At 43.5% G+C, this 19,092-nt stretch overlaps 1 protein-coding gene across 1 annotated transcript in view; it reads left to right on the plus strand.

The window, feature by feature from the left end:
* The window catches only part of LOC113172919 (FERM, ARHGEF and pleckstrin domain-containing protein 1), a 44,555-nt gene that overhangs the window by 24,357 nt on the left and 1,106 nt on the right, over window positions 1-19,092 (plus strand). Inside the window, exons 3-26 of the mRNA XM_026376002.1 lie at window positions 1,950-2,054; window positions 2,150-2,192; window positions 2,377-2,455; window positions 3,004-3,101; window positions 3,320-3,434; window positions 4,645-4,792; window positions 4,925-5,020; window positions 5,134-5,297; window positions 5,424-5,492; window positions 5,581-5,656; window positions 6,091-6,295; window positions 10,646-10,833; window positions 11,099-11,188; window positions 12,319-12,452; window positions 13,371-13,452; window positions 13,533-13,770; window positions 13,860-13,990; window positions 14,101-14,169; window positions 14,572-14,661; window positions 14,937-15,019; window positions 15,549-15,661; window positions 15,899-16,062; window positions 18,312-18,419; window positions 18,923-19,074. Coding sequence (XP_026231787.1) covers window positions 1,950-2,054; window positions 2,150-2,192; window positions 2,377-2,455; window positions 3,004-3,101; window positions 3,320-3,434; window positions 4,645-4,792; window positions 4,925-5,020; window positions 5,134-5,297; window positions 5,424-5,492; window positions 5,581-5,656; window positions 6,091-6,295; window positions 10,646-10,833; window positions 11,099-11,188; window positions 12,319-12,452; window positions 13,371-13,452; window positions 13,533-13,770; window positions 13,860-13,990; window positions 14,101-14,169; window positions 14,572-14,661; window positions 14,937-15,019; window positions 15,549-15,661; window positions 15,899-16,062; window positions 18,312-18,419; window positions 18,923-19,074 — 2,840 coding nt within the window. The remainder of the gene's footprint in view (window positions 1-1,949; window positions 2,055-2,149; window positions 2,193-2,376; window positions 2,456-3,003; window positions 3,102-3,319; window positions 3,435-4,644; window positions 4,793-4,924; window positions 5,021-5,133; window positions 5,298-5,423; window positions 5,493-5,580; window positions 5,657-6,090; window positions 6,296-10,645; window positions 10,834-11,098; window positions 11,189-12,318; window positions 12,453-13,370; window positions 13,453-13,532; window positions 13,771-13,859; window positions 13,991-14,100; window positions 14,170-14,571; window positions 14,662-14,936; window positions 15,020-15,548; window positions 15,662-15,898; window positions 16,063-18,311; window positions 18,420-18,922; window positions 19,075-19,092) is intronic.

Raw genomic sequence — 19,092 nt, forward strand, 5'->3', positions numbered from 1 at the left:
TGAGTTTGATCTAGGTCTTATCATACATCATGTGTTAATGGCGTTGTGGTAGAGTGGGATCAAATCCCTGCAGCCAGACTTGGTTTTCTCTCATTATAGTGTTTCCTTGTTTAATTTCAGGGGTCTACTGGAAAGGCCCTCGACACAAGAATGGTTACTTGTAAATTGGGCGACATAAATATGACGTGATTCGATTCGTAATGAGATGTAATTCAGAGACTTATCCCACATACTTTTTTGGAAAATGTACATACTGTAGTAGTCTATGTTACATCATCTGAACATGGGGCTCTTCTGCCACGTTTCATCATTTCATAGTTACAGTTTGGTGTTGGAGACTTTCAATCGGACATGGTATTACGTGGTGTCCTGTGAGTGCCTGCGTCAGCCAATCTCACAGACTTCATTAAGGACAGTGCTCTCGCCGCGTCTGTGGCAGCGGTGTCAAATGGCACCACCATAACTTCAGTCTGCAACAGCTGCATTTAATCAAGCGCTGCCCAGTTCTAATCAGCCCCTGCCTTACCCATCTCTGCTTGGCTCGTGGTCATTTTACACTGACAGCAGATTTATAAGGCTCGATGCGAGAGTGCTCCAGTGAGAGAGAAACACATTTCAACCTCCACTGTATTCATCTCACCCCCCAGCCCCCCTGTTATTATTCCTTCAGCGTCTGCAGAGCACATTTGTCCAGAAAACACAAGACGCTGAATTTATTCACGGTTTGTTTCTCAGCAGTTTATTAGGAAGCAGTGTGTGTCTATGTGTTTGGCTAATGGCTCCTTTCCCTGCAGCCTTTTTGTGGCCTCCCTCATCACCGCCATCACCATATGGAAACAGCTGGTCCTCTGTGTTAGGATGCCCTCTGCGCTGCATGAAGCAGCCAGGAGACAGACAGTGGTGCTACACATAGGAAGGACAGGCACAGGGAGGAGCGCTGAGGGTGGGGAAACTCGTTTGGGGAAGATTAGGAATTCAGTTGTGGAAGTGTATACCCTCGCGCTAAGCTGGCAGAGCTTAGCTTTTTATTTTTTCAGCATTAGTAAGAACACGGACTGTCTCCTTCTTTGCCTTTGAAACACCACATAGATTTACTGGAGAGTGTCAGAACAGTTCAGATGAATCGAGGGAATTCCTGTAGTAGCGGGTGCCACTGCTCACCAATTCATGTCTTCTTGTGTTAACGACAAGCTGCTTTATTTTTTCCTCCTTTCAGACACAACCCTAGATCATTATCCAAGCCAGAGGGAACTGCTACTATAAACACTCACATTCTGTAGCTGTGATACACTCTGCACTCATGCAAACCAGTCACGAGGAAGCAGCCAGGCAGAAATGTTCCTGTTGTGCTCTGGCTCCTCAGGGCGTCTGTAACAGACGTGTTTCAGTGGAAATCCCTGACATTTATATGACCTCGCAAGGGAAAGTTTCTCTCTCTGCAAAGATGGGGAGGTTTTTGAGGTTTGTGTGTCGACACATTGCGAATATTTGTCATAAACTGGGCAGTTAAGTCATTCTTCAGTATCTGTGTACTGTACATAGGTCGAGCGAGGACACAGGCTCTAAGTCTTTATCCCATCCTGATACTGTATCAGCCTCAAAGGCCGCTGGTCCATCATCAGTGACAGCAGTGGCACTACAAACGCAGATCAAAGAGGTCCACCCCCCCCTCTAGCTCCAGCAGCTTGTAACGGGGTCTTTGAATGCACGGGCGGAAGGAGGGGACATGTGTACCAAAGGAGTGAGAGAGAGAGAGAGAGGCGACATCTATTTACTGACATTAACTATCACAGGATTTGATAGGTCTACAAAGCCAGGCTGCCGTTGGCCGTTGACGGAGAACAAAAGTTCAGATGAAAAAAATAGCCATGGTCGCTGTGGATGGTCATAAAAGCTAGCCAAGTGTTATTATAACCAGAATACTTAGTGTTTTTTTCTCTTGTTCACAGCAAAAAGCCTCAGGCAAGGTGCTGTTTGACCTCGTGTGCTCCCACATGAACCTCATCGAGGGTGACTACTTTGGCTTGGAGTTTCAGAACCATCAAAAGATGATCGTAAGTGAAGATGGGAACAAAAATGAATTGGAGCCTCTTCTTATGAATGGCAGAATCTGTTTTGCTCGATTAATAATGTTTCTCTTTTTCCTCAGGTTTGGTTAGACCACATCAAGCCCATTATCAAACAGCTCAGACGTAAGTGTTTCAAAATGCTGTTGCAGCATCTTTTTGGTTGAATGTTTCTCACTTTTATGTGGAGAAAGCAGCCATTAAATCAGTAATGAATGACTGTGAAGTACAATCTATGTCAATCTGACTTTAAAGAGCAGCTAGGATATGTATTTCTATTATGTAGCTTGATTACGATACTTCTTCACAGGACCAAAGCACACAATCTTGAGGTTTGCTGTGAAGTTTTTCCCACCAGATCATGCCCAGCTATTGGAGGAACTGACAAGGTGAGCTCTATTCCACATACGCCGCCATTAAACTCCTCCAGTCGCACATCACGCATGTCTTCCAGTTGGCATTTACATACGGCACGTCAGATGCTACGACTGTGTCTGGAAGCGGTCGTGAAAGTGTAAATCAAACATGTGCTTTTGGGTCCCAAAAGATTCATTCCCTGTTGCTGCTGTGCAGTTCACATGGCGTGGCTGCCATGTTTCTGATTTAGCCCTCGGGAGATTAGTGTGGAGCTAAAGATTTTTTTGGTTTCAGTTTCCCTCTTTCCTTGTTCCTTGCATGTTTTTCACAGGCAGAATGAAAAAAACAATAGTCATACAGAAAGTCAGTATATACACTTTCAGTATGCCTAGTATTTTGCCTTACATCTTGTGTAAAATGAAAACAATCAGAGTGCATCGTGTGATCGTATTAGATTCTCACAGAGGCCTTGTTTGAATTTCTCTGTGCAAACTCTACTGTTTGTTGTTTCTGAACTGATTCTGAGGACTTGGACTTGCTACGGCACTGTGCTACATAATGTATAACTTTGTGTATCCAGGTACCTCTTTGCCCTCCAGATAAAACAGGATCTTTCCTCTGGAAGTCTGACCTGCAACAACAGCAGTGCTGCACTGATGGTCTCTCACATCATCCAGTGTAGGTCTCTCACGACTTTGAACACCTGAACATAGTCTTGCAGAACTGCTTCAGAACAACCCCACACATTATAGTGCAGTGCTCAGAAACACTGAACATTTTTACTAATGCAACAGAAACAATAACAGAAATGAGTTAAATTATGCTGAGCAGCACTGAACCTTTTTATTTTCTTTTAATTTGTTACCTGTTCGTGTACATTTCTACTTACTTTTCAGCTGAGATTGGGGACTTTGAGGAAAGCCAGTGCCGGTCACACCTCCTCAACAATAACTACATCCCAGATCAGATGCCTCTGATTGACAAGATCATGGAATGTCACTCCAAGAATATGTGAGTGTCTGGAATTTGAGTACTGCACAGTCTAGCAATAACAGGATAGTGTAGAGTTGCTCTACATAAGGTAATTGGAGTAATAGCTGAACACAAGGTATTGTGTTTAACCGTGAACAGGAAGAGTTGTTTCAGACCTCATGCACGTCCCACAGGGATGTATTGTGGTACAGGTGACAAATTCAGGAAAGCAGCCATTAAATGAATGGGTTCTTTTCAGTGCTCTGTGCAGTTATTTATTACAGCTTCACCCAGAACACTCTGTATTTGTGAGTTGGTTTACAGCTTCTGGACAGAAGTGGATTTGAATTAGTCTTCTACTCTATCAGGAAAAGGCTGCATTGGTCCAAAAAGACGTCTGAAAGCTTTCTTCAACCCACCAAAACACTCGCAGGGCTGTTATCAGCTGGGTCAGTAGGTTAAAAACTCTGAGTCTATTCTCAGGTGTCTAATACAAGACTTTATGTGAGGGTGGTTATTCAACTCCACTATTTTTACCCAGTACCTTTCCTAGTATCTGCCTCCGGTTTAAGAGGGGAATGCTGCTTGGAGTATATTACTGGCAACCCTCCAGATTTCCTCCCACCATCCTGCCTCAAAATGTCAGAATCATCAGTGCACAAGTTTGACTACGAGCCAAAGCTTTGCAAACTGTTGTTTCACCTCTACATTGCAGTAGACCACGCCAGAGATGGATACACAGTGGGCGGCTGCTGCTACATGAAAGGAGTGAGATTAGATGTGACTGCTCTCTTTGACTTGATCTTTTCTTTCTTCCCCAAGGCTTTCTCACTTGATGACTGTAACTTCAGTTCTTCTGGCTGGATGCCATGCTGAGTTAAATCTCTTATTAAGTACCACACACAGGAAACCGCAAGGCTTATCCTCTGATAAGAATTAGGAAAGTTAGTTAGCGTTTGCAGCCCCTCCCCAGCATTCCACTACTACTCAGATAATCAAGAGAAATTTGGATCCACTTGGACTTGGACTTTCACCTCAATTAGAGAGACACACAGCAGGACTATAAGCCAGGATTGAATGTATTTGACGAATCCTATGTTTTGCTCTCGTTAAGTAAAGATACTAAAACCTGGAGAGGAATTTTCATACTGCCACTTTCATTCATTCACGCTGGCTCTAGTCTTTTCAACAGCCGAGACCTGTAGTTAGTAGCAAATGTGACTTGTTACTGTTGTGTTTTGTATTGAAGAGGTCAAACACCAGCAGAATCAGACTATCAGCTACTGGAAGTGGCCCGCAGGCTGGAAATGTATGGGATTCGCCTTCACCCTGCCAAGGACCGTGAGGGCACAATTTTAAGCCTGGCTGTGGCACACACTGGTGTCCTGGTCTTTCAGGTCAGTCTCACTGGTTTGTAGGACAGCCTGGTGTGTGTGTGTGTGTGTGTGTGTGTGTGTGTGTGTGTGTGTGTGTGTGTGTGTGGTTCTCTGCTCACTTCACTAACTTAATCTGATGTTTTATCACTGCAGGGACACACAAAGATTAATGCCTTCAACTGGTCTAAAGTTCGAAAACTGAGCTTCAAGAGGAAACGGTTTCTAATCAAGCTGAGGCCAGATTTAAATGTAAGTTATGTTTCTGAATTGTGGTGTGTATAGTAATAATAAGCCCACAATGAATGTAATAAGATGTCATTTGTGTTTTAAACTTTACTCTTTCCTTCTTTCTACTACACCAGAGTTCGTATCAGGACACTCTAGAGTTTCTGATGGGCAGCAGGGACTGTTGTAAAGTCTTCTGGAAGATCTGTGTTGAATATCACGCTTTCTTCCGTCTCTTTGAGGAACCTAAGCCCAAGCCCAAGCCTGTGCTGTTCACGCGAGGCTCGTCCTTTAGATTCAGGTATAGAGTTAGCATCATAAAGCCGGCCTCTGTCTCTCAGGATTGCAGTCAATTTCCACCTATCACAGTCTGCTGCAGCTCTGCCTAAAGAGATCATCATTATGTGTCCTGTATTTGTCTCTGCAGCGGTCGCACACAGAAGCAGGTGATTGATTATGTGAGGGAGACCGAGTTTAAAAAGCTCCCATTTGACAGGTAGATACTACAGACATGTTTGACATATTTGGTGCATGCTATGGTACTCCGAGTGTGTAACACTGACCCTCACTGCCCTGTCTGCCAGGAAACACAGTCGGGTCCAACACGACAGCCGCCTGTCACCGTTGCCTTCTCCATGTCACCATGAAGTGCCAACAGAAGTGAGTGTCTCCATTTTTCTGTGCATTTAGAGCAGGGCTGGGCATTTCCAGTACTCGAGGGCCGCTGCCCTGCTTGTTTTACACACCATCCCTGCACAAGCCACAGATAATTACCCCTTTCCAGTATGTCTTAGTAGTGTTAATTTGTATGTATTTAGCTCAGTTTTTACATACACAGATCTAGTTTGCACCCTTCCAATTGTCTGGAAATTTTATTTGTCCTCATGTTCAAATGAGTACACCTTCATCTATTGCATATGTTAACAATCAGTCAAAACCTCCAGGGTCCCTTCAAATCAGATAAAATGAATTAAAGATAATAGCTTGTACTTATTATTAATAACCAAATCAAACATACTCATGAATTAAGAGCACTCTTTAAATGCTTTTACTCTCTGCCTCTGTTTATTTCTGCCGCTGTTCATTTCTGTCAGAGTGGTGCTCCGGGGGACAGAGTCGACTCTCCTCCCCGACGTCATTGGAAGGAGTCGGTGTTGGTTAGTGCAGAAGCCTCAAGGTCAGCAAGGGCGAGCCCGTCTCAACAGAGAAACGGCCACGAGGAGAGAACGGGGTCCGATTCCAGGACAGAAGAGACAAGAGGCTCAACAGGACCGTCCCAACCAGAACATCTGAGTACAGGTCCAGCATCTCAGGCTGCTAAAGCCAGCAGCTCTTCCATCCCCTACATTGACTGCAGTGATATAAATAATGAATATAACTTGGGCAGGGACCAGGTTAGCAGGTTGAATCACAGCTCTAGGGAGAAGGTCTCAGGTCACCGTGGGTCAGGCTCTGGGAGCACAAACAGGTCGCAGGAGCACTTTCTGGGTAGGATGATGCACAAGGACTTTCCTTCTTCTAAACCCTCATTTAACATGAGTCATGATTTAAATGAGTCTCCCGGGCAGTCGAGCCAAAGGGTTAACCAGAGTCCTTTTCCTTGCACCGTTGCAGATGTCAGTGCTCAGAGTAGAGAGAGGTGTAGCAGCAGCAGCCCTGTTACAGTCCCACACATGATGGGTTCAGTGAGTGGCATTGCCAGCTCGGTCATGGATACCTTCCATCAAGCAGTTTCCCTCAGTCACGCTGAGCAGAACGGCTCCGCTCCCCCTCGGTTTGATGAGGGTAGATGCTCCCCCGTTCCAAGTCGCTCTTCTTGCATAGACAAGCCCCCCAGAATGTGTCACTTCGCCAACTCTGACCCAAACCAGGGAGCATCCTCCCCAGAACCACGCCCCGTTCTCTCTCGGGCTGAACGTATGGCTGCACTAGAGCGCCGCATGATGGCTAATGGCCTCTCAGCACCGGGCAGGACCAGGTCCAGTCCAAGGCAGAAACGCCTAAGGCAGCACTCACATGTGGGAGCAGTTCAGATGATGGACTGCTCCACCACCAGTGGTTCAGAGTCCAGTGAGTCTGAGGTCGAGCCCAGCAGGGACAACTGCAGCAGTCCTCTGATGTTTGACAATCCAGTGGAGGCTACTTCTTCTTCCCCTATACCCAGGAACAAGTTTTCTTTTGGCAGCCTCCAGCTGGATGAGGAGGCGGATGAGGATGGATGCCACGCCTTCAGCGATGACGATGGTGGACAGATTTTCAGCTGTTAAAGCCCTCCCTGCTCTAACAGCTGTGGAGTGAAAGAAAGCAGTGTCCTGTGGGTGATAGATTATTTCTGTCAGGAGACGATTTAAGACTCCACACTCCACGTTCACAGTAGTTTTCTGGAGCACAGCACTACTGTACCCACCATAGTAAAAGCACTTTTGAGCTCTCTCTTTCATTGAGAAGTGGTTCCCTGAATGAAGAAGGGAATGTGTTCAGGGTTCGCCTGTTTGCTGTCTTTATCTTTCAACCTCACACTTTGGCTGAATGAGCACGTCCCTACAGTAATACACAAGTGCCATGTTTGGATTTAACGGTGAATAGCTACTAATTAATAGAAACTATAGGGACTGCAGAGAATTAGTGGCTCTGTGTTTGTTGATTTTAAACTTCAAGCCGATTAAAACTGAATTTATTGTTCTAGTTGCCCTGTTGCTCGCACGCTTTGAGTTTACTGTACCTTGTCAAACAGTTTTGTGGAGTTGTTGCGTGTTCAGTTCAGTTTCTGCCTCATATGCCTTAAGACTTCCCATAGGGAAATACACATATCCTGTAATTGTCCATAGACAGGGCTGGATAAATGCATAACTTGACAAAACTGGTCAAAGTTTGTACAGTTGTCTGGAAAACACACTCTGCGTTGATTAGGAATATTTTGTGGGGACTTGTGGATGAATAATTGTGGCAGTAATTGTTAACTCTAAGGATTTATTAGCTATAATCTCATTGTCTTTGTGTAAGTAAGATGTGGCATCTGGCATGTAACTGTGGTGGGATTAGTCGTAAGTATTGAGTGTCAAAGTGAAATGTATAATACCTGTTAGATATTTATCTGACTGGTATTCAGTGTTGTTTATATTTACACTACAGCAGAGTCGGCATTAGAGAACAGCAGCGGCTCGGTCAGGCTGGGGGGGATGTAAATGTCTGTCACAGTAGTTGTAGTTTAGCCACTCTGATGCTTAACGTTAACATGTCCCTCTGCACTTGACTCAGTCCAACAAGTTCTCCCACAGCGTTGGTATCTTTAACAAAAGGACACTGCACTTTTGATTTTTTCAGCCTCCTCTCCAGTTTTCTTTTGCATTACTGTCTTCATGTTACTTTATGTCGTTTCATCTGTTTAAGGAATTTCTGACTTTGTGTCACACTTGTTCTTTTTCTTTTTCCAATATAAGCACTTTGTCTGTCAGCATGAAACTGTCATATCTTGTCTGTTTTTGTTTTGTTTTTTTCTGTGACTGCATGCAAACCTGATCACTCACTACAATCTGTGTGGTGGGAAAAAAAATCAGATTATCAGTGTCTGGGTTCCTTCCTCTGCAATGATTCAGTTCATTATTCAAGAAGAGGGGAAAAAAAACTAGTGGGTGGAAGTGGGTTAACAATGACAGGAGCTTGGGAATATGTAGGAAAATAGAGGCAGATTATGGTACCTGTGTGTGTGTGTGTGTGTGTGTGTGTGTGTGTGTGTGTGTGTGTGTGTGTGTGTGTGTGTGTGTGTGTGTATGAATATATATATGCACTGTATGTGTGAAAGGCAGTTTAAGGGCAACACCTCAAAGCATTGAAGTCTCTTGGCTCGTCTGTCACTGTCTCCTGCTTTTGCAGTACTCACAGCCTATTTTAGCATTGACATCAAAAAGCATAGCTCTGGTAAGATTTTCAGTTTTCTCAGCCTATTTTAAATTTATCAATTCTTCATATTTGAACATGATTAGAAATGTTTGCACAGCAAGTTCTAAGACATGATTTAAGCTCAGAGAAGAAACGTTAATTCATGGGAATGAGTGGACCACTGCAGCGTGAGGGAACCCTCTCTGGTGCACAAACCTCTCCTATAGACCTGGAGTAAAAAAAAAAACTAATATAGAGCTGATAAAAAAAAAATACTAGTGTGTAAATGTTGTCACTAAACTCCAAACCATCTAACTTATGTTGTCACAGGTCTATAGGCGAGACTTGAGTGTGTTTTCTGGTGTCCTTGAGGGGTTTTTGTCCAGTGCATGATAACCAGGGCACAGATGTGGTACCCATCATGCTGTGCTGCCCTGGCTGCTCTCTGCATGTTCTGTACTGTATCTACTGTAATATATGCAGTAATAAGTAGTGCTCACAGCCACTTCAAAGCTTCTACTTTGAAGTTCAAAACTGATGTTTGAGTTTAAAGCTAGGAATTATGCCGTATTGTAGCGACTCATTTTAAAACAACCTTCTATATTTTTTACAAATCACTGTCACTAATAGAAGTGAAATGAATGTAAAGCTGATCTGAATTCATGTACTGAATAGTTTACTTTTTTCATTATTAACTGAATTATAGCAGCAACAGTCATAAAAAAATGTCAAGGCTGTTTATTGAAAGCTGCTCATAAATATATATTTTTATATTTAATATTAGATAAGCATTAGAAAACTATGCATTTCTACTTACTTTACCCCCACCTTCCCTGTCTGTCACTCACACTGTCCCTCTAGCTTCTTTTATATTCATCTAACAATGAATATTGTCATGCATGTTAAACTAGAGTCAATAAAGATGTCCTTTATGAAGTGGGATTTCTTAAATCTTCTTTCTGAGACCCCGACAGTTGTTGTCTGGTGCTGTTTGTACTGTAAATGCTGGACGTCCCTGTAGTTCTGTAGTGTCAGTGGCTGAATGTCTGTTCATTTCTTTTCTTTCCCATACACATCAGCAACAGTCTGTCTGAGTCACTCCTTTCCTCTGTAGTGCTTAGACTTAAGCTTTCCCAGAGTTGTGCTGTTGCGTCGAAACTCATTCGAGCCCCGAGTGCGTGTGCATGTGTGTGCATCATTGTTATGCTTGTGCTGACACACCAGAGGGCAACAGAGAGAGGAGGGCACTAAGTTGCAGCTACACCATTGTAAGTAAAGTTGAGTCAACCTTGTTGGTGTACACGACACACTCGTCTAGATCATCGTGCTGTATGTGTCTCAGCTTGTGTATTGATTGAGGTGGCCCTAAGGATGCTGGAGCTGTAGAGTGAGTCATGGCAGACTCTGATCCTGGGTCAAACTGTGTTTGTAAATACTAAGATAGTTTTGCGTACCCTGCATAGTTTCCCAGTGGGTGATGTTTGCCATATTGGATGATGATTTGAATGCTGGACATTTTAACTAGTAGCAAAATGCTAGTTCACCCATTAATTCTCACTTTATTTATTATTGGAAATGTAGAAAAATACCTACACACCTTGACATATACTTTCACAATGTGCCAAACTTCACCCATTTCAGGGTTCAAGTATATTAAAGCATATTTTTTTACCCAGATCCAGTTTGGTGTTGTGTAACACAAATTAGAGTCAATCTAATGTAGTTGTGACCTTTCTCCACTCATTGCGGCTGCTCTGTGACCCCATGCAGGTGTGGCGTCCAACAGTCCTCACCTGTCTGCGTCTTCTGGACACTCCCACGGTATGGTCAATGGTCAGAAGTCCCTGGAGCTGTGCAGCCACAGTCCAGACGGCCGACAACCTTCGCCACTCACCAGCCCGCTGCTCAATGACGCCTGCAGCGTTCGCACCGATGATGAAGATGAGGTTCGGAGAAAGGTTCGTTAACAGGAAGTACTTCAATATATTGTGTGGTCGCATGCGTTCTTAAGATAAAAGCCACCGTCAAATACTCAGAATAGCATAGGACCTAGATTACCTGTCCTAAATAAATCTCCTCTGAGAGTGAAGCAGAGTATTTTTGTGTAAATTTGCTCTGAGAAATAGGTTAGACAGGCAGTACAACTAATGAGGCACCAAACACTGTTGGACTAGCTTATACTTGGATAGTTCAGTATCTTCTTCTGCTGCGATGCCTTTGCAGAGGTTTCCAACAGATCGAGCCTACTTCATCGCCAAGGAGCTGCTGACCACTGAAAGGACGTACGTGAAGGACCTGGAGGTGATAACTGTGGTAAGACAGGCCAAGTCTGCTCTCCAACACGCTGCTGCACTGTTTGTTTTTTTCCTGCATTGTCTTCTGGGTAGAAAACATTGATTATTCCGGTTAACTGCTCCACTGCAGAGCGCCCGCCAAAACACAGAGTCAGGCGGTGACGCAGGAATGTTTAGGCGGATGCGATTTCATTCCTTCCTATTTATTTCTTTCTTTCTTTCTCCATTCCCCACACTTTGAACATGCATTCATCTGCCTCACTCAAGACTGTGAATGTTAAACCAGGTTTGCGTTTAAAGAGATAGATTGATGGAGCCACATGTTCGTGTGACTCCCTACATCGGCTAACATTTTATCTGATAGCACCTAAAAGGAAGTGCAGCAGAAAACAGGATATTAAATGTGCAGTCCAGCCCCTTCAAACAAGGATGATGTTCTTATGAGGCCGCACTGATGCACGGCTGTTGTCTGAATCTGTTCACGCGTGTGGAGAAAACGCATCATCCCTTTTCACCGTCTGGCTTAAAGGCTTCTCTTGTCTTGTATGTTTTGGAGAGGCCTTTCACACATCTCATAAATATTTGGGTTGGCACATGTCCTTGTTCCTGTTTCAGCTTTCTGCGCGTGCGCGTGTGTGTGTGTCTGTGTGTGTGTGTGCCCTGTCTCTCTATCGCTCCATCTTCCCATACACTGTTTGGTACTACTGCTGTTTAGGGTGAAGTCATCTGCGCCACAGCTGGTGCTTCTTCTCAAGCCCTTCTAGAGACGCTCCCTTTTTCTAAAACTGAAATCTCTTTCCCATCGCGTCAGCTAAATAAAGCTGTTTTCATGCTGTGCCCAAACACATTTGGCTTCAATGTTACTTAATGACATGATAGTGTTAAGGCTATTGATTCTTCCCTCCATCCACAGGCAATTAAGGCATTAAAGAGATATGACAAGGCTGAACTGCGACAGCAGAGGCACAGTTAGATGACTCCTGGAAGCATCCTGTAAAAATCTGCTTAAACAGAGCAGCTCTGTACCTGCACTTCTGAAACTTTCCAAGTTCTTTATAGGAGCAGAAAGTCATTACTTAAGTTACCTGATAGAGATGATAAAGAGTGGACCATATATCTTCTGATGCATGTGTGTATTTGTGATGTCAGTCTTTCCAGAGTGCTGTAGGACAAGATGAAGCAACTCCGGACTCTCTGAAGAGCACCCTCTTCTCCACCTTTGAGCCTCTACACAAGTTCCACACAGGCTTTCTCAGGGAGGTGGAGCAGAGACTGGCTCTGTGGTGAGACCTGCTTCACTTCTTGCAGCGTTAAGAGCCGATTCAGTGACGTGTTAGTTTGGTTTTAACTTCTGCCCCGGTCTTAACGAGTTCATGTTGGCATTAAGTCTGAGAGGGTGACTGGGCCCCTCTAGATGACCTGAGGCGCTAGCATCTCCATGGCAACAGTCATGCTGCACCCTGGCCAGTCTTTTCTTGCCTGTGGGCTTCTGCCGTCTTATCTCCTTAATGATGTTGTGCTTTATCTACTTGTAACACACACTGAATCCCACACACACATTCAGACATGCAGACAGTGATACATAAAACCTGCCAGGCTGTTAAAAAATATGGCCATTAACTGCAGACATACATGGTAGTATTCCTGTTGTTGGCTAGTCATTGTAAGAGCTACCTATTAAAGCTGAAAGTCGACTCTGCTGATAAAAACCACATTAAAATGTGTATGCAAATTTCCAGCGCTACACGTGTCTCTTTCTGTCTTTATATATTCAAATCATGTAGTTGATATGCACCTTTGTCATTGTGACCATAATGATAAGGTTATCTATTATACATGAGGAGGAATGTTCTTACAAACTGATATATGTTTCCCTGTATCTACTGCTAAAATGTTGTAGCAAAATTAATGGATATCCTGAGTGAATCCAGTAATGGCACCCTGTATGTGGAATGTCATGCTCTCCCTGTCAAGGGAGACACCTGCTGGTGGATCACTTTATCAAAATTTCAAGAAGATTTTTTCAAATTCATTGGAATTTTTTTTTTCTCAAATAGGTTGATGCATCATTTTCATTAAATAATTAAGTAGAATAATCTGTGCGTCTCAGTCAGTTACCTAACGGTCTACAGTGGCTCAAAAATGTTTCAGGGGTTAAAAACTTACTGATGCATCTTTTTTTTTTTTCTTTTCTTGTCTAGGGAAGGACGATCCAATGCTCATATCAAAGGAGACTACCAGCGCATCGGAGATGTTATGTTGAAGAACCTGCAAGGCTTGAAGGTGCAGCAGCACTTTATGTCAAACTTGTACATGTTTGTAATTAGTCATGAACTTATGTGCCATTTTCTATCGCCGTCCAGCCCCTGACAGCAAACCTGCACAAACAGTCTGAAGTTCTGTTTGAGTTGGAAAAAGCATGCAGGGCGTCCCGCAAGCTGGAGAGTCTCTGCAGGGACTTTGAACTGCAAAAGGTCTGTTACATCCCACTCACTGTCTTCATTCTGCGGCCTCTGCACCGTCTTATTCACTACAAGCAAATACTGGAGCGTCTGTGTAAACACTACCTGGCTACACATGTGGACTTCAGGGACTGCAGAGGTACAACATTGACCAATATTTGAAAGTAATGTTTTGTAAAATCAAACAGACAATATACAGTGATTTACCTACCTGTGTTTTCTATGTAGCTGCCCTGGCTGATGTGTCTGAGGTAGTGGACCAGCTCCAGAGAAGCCTCATCAAGATGGAGAACCTCCAGAAGCTTCTGGAACTAAAGAAAGATTTGATCGGCGTCGACAATCTTCTTGTTCCTGGTCGGGTGAGTTTAATTATAAATAAAGGGTTAATCCTCTGAGTCACTTTCAAACATCTACATACGCCCTGCATATGATTTATGTAATACATGTTTTTTGGTTTTCTCTTTGTCAGGAGTTCATCAGGTTAGGCTGCCTCAGCAAACTGTCTGGAAAAGGCCTACAGCAACGAATGTTTTTCCTGGTAACACTCTGGGTTTCTCTGAGATTGGGTCAAATCGCTAATCTAATTATTTAGTTCAGTGACCGCGGCAGAAAAATCATCACACTTTTATCCTTTGTTGCTATGCCTTACTCACGTGGTGTTGGCAGATGTAGTGCAACTACAGACATTCTTGCAGGGAAAAATAACATATGTTGCTTTGACAGTGTTTTGTGAGTGTTTTACAAATGTGTTCTGCTTTAGTTGGAAACGTGTCAGTGTAGGTATTTGTAATTTCCGAGTAGTTATCATAAGCTAGTTGTGCTTCCTTAGGAGTACATATTAGATGAGTTACATTCAGTTTAGTGATTAAAACAAAAACAGCCTCAGCTGCACCTGAATGATTGTTAATGAACACTTTCTTCTTTCTCTCTACCAAACTAGTTCAGTGACGTTATTTTGTACACGAGTCGAGGGATGACGGCAACTAATCAGTTCAAAGTGCACGGGCAGCTGCCGCTCCATGGCATGACAGTAAGTGCTGGCTCTCTTAACTGAGCACAAACTGCTTCAAATGGCTGTCACCAGTTTGTCATTACTGTAATGAACTGTCTCAAACAGCTGAAGTGCAGCTCTGTCAGCGTCCGACTCCACCCCAGCACACACACACATACCTCCACATGTCCTTCTCTCTCACTTCCTTTCCATCCTCGCTCCCTCCGTCTCCCCATTTCTGTCTATTTTGGTCCTTGCTGTCCTAGATACTGCTACTCTCTAATGTTTTTTCTGTGTCTCTGTTCTTCTTCCAGATCAGAGAGAGTGAAGATGAGTGGGGTGTGCCTCACGCCTTTACACTGGTTGGACAGCAGCAGTCGGTGGTGGTGGCAGCAAGGTAAGAACAGTGCATGTTAACACAGGCAGACCTAAAATTAACCCAGCAGACTTCTGTGTGCATTTTCTTGTTATTCTGGAGTGTAGCAGAGTGAAAACTTTAATGTGGTGCCATTTGAAAGTTACGCAAGCACTCATGTCAGATGCACTGAGTTCTCACCCATAATGTCAAATAAAAGCTGGAGAAAAACAAAGACATAAGTCAAGTCTAATGGACTTTCTATGCCCTGGGCTTACATCTCAGGGTACATGGAGTCTTCTTCTTTAACCTCTGGTTGGTGAAACGCATCATTCCTCAAAAAGGAAGAATTAGGCCACTTTTTTGGTGTTCAAACCAACATTTACTGAGCAGATGGTGTCTAAGTGTCTCTGTAGAGGGATGTTGGCATGACAGTCAGATACAACTTGTGACATTCTTGTTAGGGGGACTATTTCTAACCAGCAGGCCACCCTGCTGTGACTCGAGCCTGTTTTGTTAATGGGAGACGCCAAACACTGTTTAAATTTGTGTTGTTTTTTTTTTTCCATAGTTCATTGACGGAGATGGAGAAGTGGGTGGAGGACATAAAGATGGCGATAGAAATGGCAAAAACCAGCAACGGGCCTTCCTCTGACCTTCTGACCAGCAATCTGACAGACAGCAGTAAGTTACTAAACAAACATACAGTTGATTAAATCTACTTCAGTTTAAGTTCCAACAATAAGTGAAAAAGACCCTGAATAAACCGTAACTGTCAGAAAACACTAACGCCCAACTGACTGAATATGATACAACACTCTGTTTGATTTGACAATGATCTGACGCTGTCTGTGCTCTAGCTCTTTTCCCCCTCATCACCCTGCTCATTGTCTAGCAGTAACAACCTCCTGACTTTCCCAGAATGCCCTGAGGACTCCTCGGCGGAGGCAGAGTCTGAGGACGACATGGCAGCTTCGCAAACCTCGTTGGAGAGGCCCGCCCCGCACCGTGGTAACACCATGGTGCACGTGTGCTGGCACAGGAACACCAGTGTGTCCATGGTGGACTTTAGCATAGCTGTGGAGGTACCGGCCAAACCTCAGCACTCAACCTCAGACCTGCCCCTCCCCTCCTGCCTCGCTTTTTTCTTTCTCTGTTTCTGAGTGTGAATTCACTTTGATTGTGTCTCAGTGGGAACACTATCCTCCTGCGCTGCATTTTTATCATCTTAACTGTGTTTAATGACAGTTTTCCTTATGTGAGGTAATGAGGTGAAACCATTTTTAAACTCATTCTCATTATTTACTTTTCACAACGGAAATCTCAATACTTATTTGAATTTAAACTCTTCTAATATTTTTTAAAGCTGTGCTCACGGCTGTGGGATCACGTGAGAGCGGGTAATCAACAACTTGTGGGCAAGTGGCGACAAACTATTTAAGTGAAAATCTATTTAAAGGCAACTTGCGGAGGTAAACAGACAAATGTTATGTCTACGTGCAGTGTTACTCGCCAAAAGTGAATCCTTGAGGTCTAACAAACACGTCGAGTGGTTTTCATTACTCATACGACATTTGCAAAGATACTTAAACCAAGAAGTGATGCTTTAGCCACTTGTGGGCAGCAGAAAAGCAACACATGACTGACAGATATTTAAATTTTTGGCTGATGTGGTGAACTTAGCAAATAGCAAAGTGAAGTTAGGAAATAGTTGGTTATTTATTTATTTCCACTACATCCACCAGCTAATTACTGACTGTATGTGTTGACAGTGGGAATTCGGTTTTGCTGCATGCTGTTGTAGCTGCCACACTTATAACCCAAACATCCCATTTAAAATATTTAAAATTATGCTTCATGTCCCCGTTTGCCAGCTAGTACTCTTCTCCTTCTCTTTATTTCCTTGCACATAAGCAACACCAGCTGTTTCAATCTGCCGTTTTAAAGACTTCAGGTGTTTTTTTTTTTTCTTTTCATACTGATTGTTAAATATGGAAGGTGATGGGACGTATAGATTTTGCATCAGTATTGTTGAGCCACACAGTCTCTGTTTGCAGCTCCAGTGCGGATACTGTTCCTACCTTTCCCTCTTTTGGCCGGCAGTAGCCGGCCTGAAGTCTGTACCTGAACTCAAAACTGGCTTTCCTTTGTGGTTCTGTCCTTTTTTTCCCCCTCCCCTCCTGGCACTTGAAATCTCTGTACATCTATAAATAGAGTGAGAGCAGTACGTAGATGTGCTAAATGTCCCCATCTCACACTTAACAGAACGGATCCTGTAGTGGGATGTAGCCCCCCTACAACCCAGCCGTGTCCTGATCTAGTTCTGCTCTTCCTCTGTAGTTGTAACAACGTCCTCTTCACAGCCTTGCCTGGACACACCGTCGGCCTTCGTGTTAACCCCTGCCACTGCATGCCTGTATTTCACCTACTCAGTCTCTGTGTTTCTGTCCCCCCCTCCTTCCCCCTTGTCCGTTTTTCTCTCTCTCTGTCTCTCTCTTTTTCTCATGCGTCTGTGCGTTCCTCCGTGGTAGAGGGCCCTAGTCCAGTCAGTGAGAATAAGGCCCCCCTGGTGGGGCCCCCCAGTGGCCAGGGACCAGTGCCTCTGTCTGTTATCTGCTGGTACCGTGTTCAGAGCCTTTCCTTTAGTGAATCCTGCAGGAGTCTAGAGGTAAAGAAGCCAGGCAGACAGGAGAGGCCCTGTGTTTGTGTTTACTTAAACTGCACTGTAGGAAGTAAAGCTACAACATTTTAACAGAAATAGCTGTGTGTACATTAGTGATTGCTTTTATAGAAATTTGTAATCGACAGCTAAAGACTCAAAATGAAATTGAAAGAGCCATAATGTGATAGAAAAGGCTAAAACTGCTCATTTCCTGTTTTAAGATTTGAAACCAGTGATTCCCAACCAGGTGTTTCTATCCACTTAGCACCACATGCTTTGATTTAGATTTTAGTTCAGTGAGCGAAAACTGATTTGACAACGAAAAGGGAAAAGTAATAAATTGTTAAAACTGCTGCCACACATAGTAGTGAAAGTATGAGTACAACGATTAACTGTGTAAATCAAACAAACATTTTTAAATCCATTCAAGTGCTTGGGAATGTCTATGAATTGGTACTTACAGGATTAGATTAATTTGAGGCCTGTGAAGGCGTCCGACACAACAAGGTTGGGAAACACTGTGTGAAGTAATTTGACAAAACACAGCATTAGGAGGACACACAACTAAGCAACAGTAGTTTACAGTGCTGCTACTAGTGGACGTGAATGTAACTTGTGTGTATGACTTGTTTAAGCTGCAGATTTCGAACTTGTTTTTTTGTTTTCTCGCAGAATCAGTTGTCGGGAAATTTACTGAGGAAGTTCAAGAACAGCAACGGCTGGCAGAAGCTCTGGGTGGTCTTCACCAACTTCAGCCTCTTTTTCTACAAGTCTCACCAGGTGATGAACTTGAACTCTGAACTCCCACTGTTTGTCCAGTGAACACGTCACAGCCTCTCCTGTGTTAGTTCCCCTCCTCAATCTGCACCTGTCCAAAGTGTTTACTCTCTTCTGGCATCGCAACTTTGTGTTGAATGTCAAATCTGTTCGTCACGTTAGCGGTAAGCACACTATGCCATCCCAGGATTTTTCGTCTCACTTCTCCCTTCACAAAATGTCTTTGAACTTCAGATGCTGTGAGTGTTAAATTCCCGTTTAAACCATTTTCAAAGTAGAATAATCACTACAAAAATATCTTTAATACTGATCTTCTTAATCAGTAGAAAATCTTAATACCACGATTGGTGGTGTAAACAAAATATATTTACATTATGTATATTTACTATAACTAAATAGTTGGACTAATAATTAAGTAATTTTGAAATACTTGATAGTTCTTGTTTACAGTCGTTGTCTTTGAATTTTGACTCAGTGTCCCTGTTAATTCCTAATTTTTTCCTCAGGATGATTATCCACTGGCCAGCCTTCCGCTGCTGGGTTACTCAGTCACCGTCCCCTCAGAGTCTGAAAACATCCACAAGGACTACGTCTTCAAACTACATTTCAAGTCCCACATTTATTATTTCCGATCGGAGAGCGAATACACTTTTGAGAGGTAAAGAAACGTATCACC

This window comes from Anabas testudineus, chromosome 21 (genome assembly GCF_900324465.2).
Source record: "Anabas testudineus chromosome 21, fAnaTes1.2, whole genome shotgun sequence".
In the NCBI taxonomy this organism is placed as follows: domain Eukaryota; kingdom Metazoa; phylum Chordata; class Actinopteri; order Anabantiformes; family Anabantidae; genus Anabas; species Anabas testudineus.